The 9,162-nt window shown below is 55.9% G+C and overlaps 1 protein-coding gene and 1 long non-coding RNA gene across 2 annotated transcripts in view; one reads left to right on the plus strand and one right to left on the minus strand.

Annotated features, from left to right (window-relative positions):
* Positions 1-1,779: 1,779 nt before the first annotated feature.
* Positions 1,780-9,162, plus strand: part of LOC101763108 (pyruvate dehydrogenase E1 component subunit alpha-2, mitochondrial) — a 10,139-nt gene continuing 2,756 nt past the window's right edge. The window contains exons 1-3 of the mRNA XM_004965069.4: positions 1,780-2,883; positions 3,009-3,088; positions 3,499-3,576. Coding sequence (XP_004965126.1) covers positions 2,184-2,883; positions 3,009-3,088; positions 3,499-3,576 — 858 coding nt within the window. The 5' untranslated portion in view covers positions 1,780-2,183. The remainder of the gene's footprint in view (positions 2,884-3,008; positions 3,089-3,498; positions 3,577-9,162) is intronic.
* LOC105914159 lies at positions 6,978-8,028 on the minus strand. Its single transcript, XR_001163790.2, has 2 exons — positions 7,563-8,028; positions 6,978-7,329 (listed from the first exon to the last, which is right to left on the minus strand). It is a non-coding gene; the product is annotated as an uncharacterized LOC105914159 (long non-coding RNA).

A 9,162-nucleotide genomic window follows, 5' to 3' on the forward strand; every position in this document is an offset into this window, starting at 1 on the left:
TGAGTGACGTTGAATTAAAAGCTTATAAAAAAAAGCTTATATCACAAATTATTATAAGGGCTTATTTGCATCACCATAAGATTATAACTTTAGTTTGGTTGAAAATCAAAATGGTGATATTATTACAATGGTGATGGAGGAAGAAAATAAATTTCTAAACAGCCCCTTTACTGAAAACGAAGTAAAAGAAGCAGTGTTTCAAATGGAGCACAACAAGTCCTCAGACCCAAATAGTCCATTTGTGAGGGTTTATTATACTGGTTTTGGCTTTGGCTCCACCCATTTTGCATAAAATAAGGTACGGTACCGTGAAAATCATTTAGCAAAACAAAACAAAATTAACTGAAAATCAGGTGAAACAATTTGTTTTGCATCACCGATGAAATCGTTTTCGGAGAAACCCTCCTAACGAAAGACCCATAAGAGTTGCAAATGTTTTATATCAAACCATCACATCGAGTTATGAAAACCATACTTATTTTTGTCACTGCCTATTTTTGTCACTGCCTCAAGTGTAAAAATTAAGCAAGAAGGGGTGCAAGTGCATGAGCCTATGAGTTTCTCCAAATAGGGTGCAAGTCTATTAAAATCCAAAGTCTGTGTAGGGGCATATGCCCCCACTAGAACCTTTCGCGCTTTTGGCTATCACCAGAGGATGGTTATTGATATTAGACATTAACTCGCACTTTTAGGAGCTTAGGGGGTGGTAGTGTTGGAGCACAACAAGACTGTAATACTAGACTAAAATACTAAATTCAATGAGCCTGTGGAGTACACATGAAAGCATGATGATAAGTATGCAATGTCGACTGAGCAAGGTTGGACCAACATACATATATTCTTTTATCCTTTGCAAAATTCCGTTGGTTCCATTTTTTATTTTTATATATGTAAATAAGCGAGTTCGCGGTGCCTCTTTTTCGTTAGTTGACTTTGCTGATTACGTTATAATACGAGTTTTGAAAATCACATGTTTATTTTTTTCTTTAACGTAATTTCTCGTGTTATTATGTGTGGAAAACTCGAAAAATAAAGAAAAGGGACGTCGTTCGTAGTCGTAGTGGGAAAATAAATTCTAGCCCTGTTTTAGGTCCAGATCACAGGGCCTAAAAGTTTTAATAGTGCGGTCCAGAAGTTTGAAGCAGGCTCGGCATGTGTTTGCTCTCCACGCCTATTGGATCGGCCTGTTTACTGCGGCCCAGTACAGCCGGGCGGGCCCTTCTACCATGCATGTCGTCGCCCAAACATATAAAGTGGCCTGTCGGATGGGCCTGGCTCATCCTGCCATCTCGATCATCATCGCGTAGTCAAAAAAGGAAAGCGCAGTCCGCGTGCTCGCTACTCATCCCTCCTCCGTAGCCCTCGTCCAATTGTACGAGCTTTATACGAGCTTTAGTACCTAACTTTAACCACTCTTTTGATGATCAGACTCTTAGCACATAACTTATAATATATTCATCATCCTCATGTAATCTTTTAAATTAGACTATTTCTTATCAAAAGATAGCTCTTTTCTCTCAGAAAATATTTTATACAGTGATCTGTCGTCGCACGGTTAGTCCGTGATCTGGAAACTCACGACAGCGACAGGTGTTCGTACGTCTGGAAACGACTGATGGCCGCGGCCAACGGAACACGCCCGTGTGCCCCAGCTACGGCTGCCAGGTCGCTTTACCGGCGAGCCACCACCCCCCTGTGCGCGACGCCTGCTTTGTTTAGTGGTAATAAAAAGAGTCGCGACTCACAAGTAGGTCTTGTCTTTTCCGTGCGCAAGGTGTCCAGCGTTGCGCTCAAAGAGATCGCCGGCGCCCGTCCGTCACCCTTCTTCGTTTTCTGGTTGCCAAACTAGTGAGCTCACCATCCGGAGAAGCCGCGACCAGGTTCTGAGTCGACACGGCACGCGCTCGCCCTGTTCGTCGCGCGACGCCACGACGCCCACGCGCCAAGCGCAACCAAGCACCACGCGTCCACCGCCACCCCACCATTTCGGCCCAACACGGCCCCCGCTCTTCCATCCCGGCGGCTCGAGGCTTCCGGCCGTGGCCTCGGCCCTCTCCTCCCAAACCATCGCAGAATCCTATGCTCTTTCCGAAGAACCCAGAACGCTAGAATCCTCTGCTCTGCTCTGCTCTGCTCAGCTGCGTGCGTGCACCCGTTACCGCCACCCGGCACGCCGCCGCGCCATGGCCGCGGCCATTCTCCGCCGCCTCAGCCCCACCCCCGCTGGCAGCCCGCGCGTGTCCCCGCTACCGCTACCACCCCTCTTCGCCCGCGGGGTCTCCGACTCCACGGACCCGATCACCGTGGAGACCTCGGTGCCCTTCAAGTCCCACCTCGTGGAGCCTCCCTCCCGCTCCGCCACCACCTCGGCCCGCGAGCTCCTCTCCTTCTTCCGCGACATGTCCCTCATGCGCCGCTTCGAGATCGCGGCGGACTCCCTCTACAAGGCCAAGCTCATCCGGGGCTTCTGCCACCTCTACGACGGGCAGGAGGCCGTCGCCGTGGGCATGGAGGCCGCCATCACCCGCGCCGACGCCATCATCACCGCTTACCGCGACCACTGCGCCTACCTCGCCCGCGGCGGGGACCCCGTCTCCGCCTTCGCCGAGCTCATGGGCCGCCGCGACGGCTGCTCCAGGGGGAAGGGGGGATCCATGCACTTCTACAAGCGCGACGCCAACTTCTTCGGAGGGCATGGCATCGTCGGTGCGCAGGTGCCGCTCGGCTGCGGCATCGCCTTCGCGCAGAGGTACAGGAAGGAGGGCACCGTCACCTTCGACCTCTACGGCGACGGCGCCGCCAACCAGGGGCAGCTCTTCGAGGTGCTCAACATGGCCGCGCTCTGGAAGCTGCCGGTCATATTGGTCTGCGAGAACAACCACTGTGAGTTGAATTCTCTTGCGTTACCACTTACCAAGTGTGGTTGTGCTGTAATCATACTGTTCTTCGATCGGTGTGGTTCCAAAATTGGAATTGGAGTGATTTCGGTCAGTACCTGATTTGTGCAGATGGAATGGGGACTGCAGAGTGGAAGGCATCCAAGAGCCCAGCTTACTACAAGCGCGGGGACTATGTGCCTGGGTTGAAGGTAAAAAGTCTTTGTCGGTTTGGTTTATTGCAGAGTTGATGTGCAATTGTGCATAGCAACTAGCAAGTGAACTAGTATTCATTGGTTTTGTAATGCAAATTTGGTCGTGCTGTGTTTAGTGTTCAATTATTTGACTGTAATACTGTTGGGTTCGATCTGAACTCATAAATTATAGGATGACACTCGTGGTAGTTTTCGCTTTTTCAGAACTAACAGCACTCTGATTTTTTGTACCTTCTAAGGCTTGATCGTTTACATTGAACGACCAGTCGAGGTGGATTTTAATTTGAAATCCCCTGGTTCAGCAAAGTCTGCAAATTGGAAAGCTGATTTAAGTTGGTCTTAATATCTGTTATCCGAGCAATCGAGTTAATGCTGGGCACTGAGATGGTAACTTGTGTTTGGTGCAGGTTGATGGAATGGATGTTCTTGCAGTGAAGCAGGCTTGCAAATTTGCCAAAGATCATGTCCTCGAAAATGGACCAATTGTAAGTATTTCAGAAATAGCTCTGATTTCTGTCATTTGGATTATGTGAATTCATGCACATCATGGAGCACCTAATTCATTACATACGGGGCTTAGGCTGGAATAAGTTACTAATGTTTCATTAATGGTCATGCTACTGCATACAGGATGCATAGAGCCATAGACTGCAAGGAAAAAGAAAAAAATGCTGGAAATCTTTTTCAATGGCAGATACACACATCTTTCTGCCTACTAGCTTGACCATTGTTTGCCCCCCCTGTGAATGCAAACTTACTTCTTTTTAGACCAAATTCAATCTTACTTATGAAATGTGTAAATACTATGTTTGGTGGACCCGTTTTCTTATTATCTGATATGCAATCAGAAGTACCCTTAGAATACTACTCGAATTCAATTTTAGTGTTTTTCCCTTTTGAGACTAACTTCAGTGTTTCTGTGGAAACATTCAACTGAATGTCAGGTGTTTGCTTTGCTTTTACCCTTTCATCTTTACTATAAGGTAATAGATAGATTATGGGCTAACCCTAGAGGGTAGCTATGTAGATGTCTTACATGGGCCTATTGGGCCCTAATACACATAGTACACCAACACTCCCCCGCAGTCTGAACTACCGACGCAGCGGAGTTGCAGACTGGACATGAAAAGAAAGGCACACACACAAGCCCCCCCAAGACGCAACTAGCCACAGGTGATGTTGAGGCTGGAGCGAAACTCGGTGAAGGCGGGTGACGAGAGGCCCTTGGTGAAGATGTCAGCAAACTGAGAGGTGGTCGGGACGTGGAGGACCCGAACATCGCCGATGGCGACCCGATCCCGGACGAAGTGAAGGTCAATCTCCACATGCTTGGTCCGCTGGTGCTGAACAGGGTTGGTGGAGAGGTACACCGCACTGACGTTGTCGCAGTAGACAAGAGTGCTCCGGGAAGAAGGAGTGTGGAGCTCGACAAGGAGCTGCCGAAGCCAGGATGCCTCAGCCACGCCGTTAGCGACAGCGCGGTACTCCGCCTCGGCACTGGAGCGGGAGACCACCGGCTGACGCTTGGACGACCAGGACACCAGGTTGCCGCCCAAAAAGACGGCGTAGCCGGAGGTAGAGCGCCTAGTGTCCGGACACCCGGCCCAGTCAGCGTCGGTGTAGACAACAAGCTCAGTGGAGGGAGACCGGTGAAGAAGGAGGCCGTAGTCCACAGTGCCCCGGAGGTAACGGAGTAAGCGCTTCAGAGCAGTGAGATGGGGCTCTCGGGGATCATGCATGTGAAGGCAAATCTGCTGAACTGCATAAGTGATATCTGGCCTGGTGAAGGTGAGGTACTGAAGGGCCCCAGCCAGACTCCGGTATGCAGTAGCATCTGTCACAGGAGTGCCGGCGGCCTCTGACAACTTGGCCTGAGTATCAACTGGAGTGGAGCAGGGCTTGCAGTCAGTCATCCCAGCTCGCTCCAGGATATCAAGAGTATACTGCCGCTGGTGAAGAAAGAGGCCGGCCTGACGAGGCTCAACAGTGACCCCAAGAAAATGATGGAGCACACCCAGATCCTTCATAGCGAACTCCTGCTGAAGCGAGGTGATGATCCGCCGTAGGAGGGACGGACTGGAGGCAGTGAGGACAATGTCATCAACATAGAGCAGTAGATAAGCAGTCTCAGCTCCATGGTGATAAATGAACAGCGAAGTATCGGACTTGGCCTCCACAAAGCCCAGCGTCAGGAGGTAGGCAGCAAACCTCGAATACCAAGCTCGAGGGGCCTGCTTGAGGCCATAAAGTGACTTGTTGAGCCGGCAAACCATATCAGGCCGAGAAGAGTCAACAAACCCCGCTGGCTGGCTGCAGTAAACAGTCTCAGTCAGAGTGCCGTGCAGGAAGGCGTTCTTGACGTCGAGCTGATGCACGGGCCAGGAGCGGGAGAGAGCCAGTGAGAGAACAGTCCGGACAGTAGCTGGCTTGACCACCGGACTGAACGTCTCGTCGTAGTCGACACCAGGGCGCTGAGTGAAACCCCGGAGAACCCAGCGAGCCTTGTACCGCTCAAGAGTACCATCAGCCCGCCGCTTGTGAGTCCAGATCCACTTGCCGGTGACGACGTTGGAGCCAGGCGGACGGGGCACCAGATCCCAAGTCTGGTTGGCGAGGAGCGCCGCGTACTCCTCTTCCATCGCGCGGCGCCAGTGAGGATCCGACAGGGCGCCGCGGACGGAGGAGGGTACAGGAGAAACCTGCGGCGCGCCGGGCATCGCTGAAAGAGCCCGGGGCTGCAGGGTACCAGCCGCAAGTCGCGTCACCATAGGGTGAACGTGACTCGGGTGTCGGTGTAGGAGAGGCGGATGGTACACCGTCGGCGCGACACGGGCAGTCGGGGCCGGTGGAGGTGGTGTAGGCGTCGCCGGCGGAGAAGAGTCCACCGGCGATGACTGAGGTGGCGACGGCGGTGGCGGGGCCGGCTGCAGGTCCAGTGGAGCCGGCCGCGCCCGGCGCTGGTAGACGCGGACGGGCTGCGCAAACCGGACAGCAGGTGCTGCGGGCGGTGCCACCGGTCCCGCGCAGGGCGAAGGGGAAGAAGCAGCACCAGAGGCCGGCACCGTCGAACCCGTGCTGGGCGCAGGGTCAGGGACAGTACCGGTGGACGTCGAGCCCGAGGAGAACCACGGTGGAGCAGTACCTGCAGGACAGAATGGTAGCGGTGGCTGGTCCACCGGGTCAGTGGGAAACAGGGAGGAGAGATCAGGGTCGGAGGTGGAAGAAGGTGGGGTGGTGGTGGAGTAAGGGAAGACGGACTCGTCAAACACCACGTGGCGAGAGATGAGGACCCGCCGAGAAGAGAGGTCAAAGCAACGGTACCCCTTGTGATCCGGGGAGTACCCGAGGAAGACACACTGAGTCGAACGGGGAGCCAGCTTATGAGGAGCGGTGGCTGCGGTGTTAGGATAACACGCACACCCGAAGACCCGAAGGTGATCGTAACGGGGGGAGGTACCGAAGAGAGCGTGGTGTGGAGTGGGAGCGGGGCAGGCAACAGAAGGTAGGCGGTTAAGGAGATAGGTGGAGGTGTGAAGACTCTCAGCCCAAAAAGGGGCAGGGAGAGAAGACTGGAACAGAAGAGAGCGCATGGTGTCGTTCGTGGTACGAATCATGCGTTCAGCCTTACCGTTCTGGGAGGAGGTATAGGGACACGACATGCGTAAGTGCACGCCGTGAGAGAGGAAGAAGGCACGTGAGGTGGTGTTATCAAACTCGCGGCCGTTGTCACACTGGACGGCCTTGATGGTGAGACCGAACTGAGTGGACACCCAAGCGAAGAAGTGGAGAAGTGTGGGAAAAGTATCAGACTTGGCACGCAAGGGAAAAGTCCAAGAATAATGAGAGAAATCATCAACCACAATAAGATAGTACTTGTAGCCAGAAATGCTTAGAACAGGAGATGTCCATAGATCGCAATGTACAAGGTCGAATACATGGGTCGCATGTGAAGAAGAGGTAGGAAAAGGAAGTCGAACATGACGGCCCAGTTGGCACGCCTGACACAGGTGCTCATCAGGAGCCCGAGTACGTGGTATATCGGAATTATGACTAAGCTGTGTCAGGACAGCACGGCCAGGATGACCAAGACGCCGGTGCCATGTAGTGGAAGAAGCTGTGGTAGCAAAAGCGGCTGAAGAAGCGGAGGGCGAAGCGGAAGAAGTGGACGCAGGAAATCGGAGGGAGTAAAGGGGCCCGGTGCTGTCACAGCGGAGAAGAGGTCGCCGGGTAGCCACATCCTTCACAGTAAGACCAGAAGAGTCAAATTCAACAGAACAGGAATTGTCAGTGGTAAAACGGCGAATAGAAAGAAGGTTGTGAACCATGGAGGGAGCAACAAGAACATCAGAAACTCGAAAAGAACCGGGAGTGTGAGCAGTACCCACGGAGGTGACAGGAAGACAAGAACCATTTGCGACCATGATGGACGAGGGGTGGGAGGAAGAAGGAGGGTGAACGGAAGTGAGTATACCAGGGTCGGGTGTAGTATGGAAAGTGGCACCCGAGTCTGCGATCCAGTCCTGACCGACTGGAGGAGTCAGGGCCATGGTGCCGAAGGAGCGTGCCAAGGCAGTCGGGTCCCATCCGACAGGCCCAGGCGAGGCCCCGGGAGGAGGAGCCCACGGCGACGCAAACTGAGGAGGAGCCCACGGCGACGCGAACTGAGCAGCTGGGACAGCGCCAGCGAGCATGGCGGCCGGTGGACGAGGCTCGCCGGTGGCCTGGAAAGGCCACATAGAGATGCGCCCTGACCATGGGTGGGTAAAGGACGGCCAGGGAGAACCCCGTGGAGGCGTCGGTGTGCCCGCCGGTGTGCCCCCACCGCGCCCCCCACCACGTCCCCCACCACGGCGACGGCGGCCGCCACGGCCCCCCCCACCCCCGCTCGGCCCAGGAGGGGGGGGACCAAGAAGGGACGACGGTGGCGAAGCGGAGGGTCGTGGCGGTGGAGTCACAGCAAGCGCGGTCGAGGAAGACGCGGACCCCGGCGCAGGAAGGGACCCGGGCTGGATGCCCTGAGTAAGCTCCTCCATGACAAGATCATCCCGGACCTGGAGGAAGGTGGGGAAAGGTCGCTGCCGGGTGATCCAGGTGCGGAGGTGGGCGTAGCGGTCGCTGAGGCCGCGAAGAACGTTGAGAACCAAGATCCGGTCCTCCACGGCCCAGCCAAGGTCCCCGAGGGAGTCCGCCATGGTCTTCATCTTCCGGCAGAACTCACCAACGGAGAGGTCGCCCTGGACGAAGGTGCGGAAGCTCGCATCGAGACGAAGGGCCCGGGCTTCGGCGTTGCCCAGGAACTGACCCTCGAGCGCCAGCCAGGCCCGGCGGGCGGTGGTGTCGGGGGTGCCGCGGACGAGATCGTGGAGGTCGAGGGAGATGGTCCCCAGGATCCACGACAGGACGATGCTGTCGAGGCGAACCCACGCAGCTGTCCGGGCCGCAGGGAAGGTGTCGGTGAGGACGTGGTCGTCGAGGGCGTAACGGCGGAGAATGAGCAGGACCATGTCCCGCCAGCGGGCGTAGGAGGGCGACTCAGGGTCGAGGACGACGGGGACCAAGCTCTTGATGTTCTGGACACCCCCGGCCTGGTAGTGGAGCTGTGCGACAAGTGGATCGGCCGGATCGGTCCAGGCCACCACAGGCGGACGGGGAGCACCGGAGCCGGAGGAGGTGGCCGTGCTGTCGTGGGACATCGTGAGGAGCTGCTCCGCCTCGGCGATCTGACGGGCCAAGATGTCGGCCGCATCCCGCTCCCGCTCCCAGGCCAGGGCTGCCGCGCGCAGGCGCGCCTGTCCCTCGGCAGCGGCAGCCCGGGCAGCGACGAGGGCTGTCGCGAGGTTCCCATCCGGAGGTGGTAGAGGAGGCGGGGCGGGGAAAGGTAGGCGAGCAGCCCCTCCCCCCACAGGAGCAGCTGCCACCCCTGTAAAAACAGGGGCAGCAGTCCCCCCCACCCCCGGTTGAAAACCAGGGGCAGGAGGCGTCGGGTAGAGGGCGGCGGCGGCGGCGGCGGCGGCGGCGGCGGCGGCAGCGGCGTCCCCGCCGGCCTGCGCGCCCGCGCGCTCGCCCGCGCG

Source organism: Setaria italica, chromosome IV (assembly GCF_000263155.2).
Source record: "Setaria italica strain Yugu1 chromosome IV, Setaria_italica_v2.0, whole genome shotgun sequence".
Taxonomy (NCBI): Eukaryota; Viridiplantae; Streptophyta; class Magnoliopsida; order Poales; family Poaceae; genus Setaria; species Setaria italica.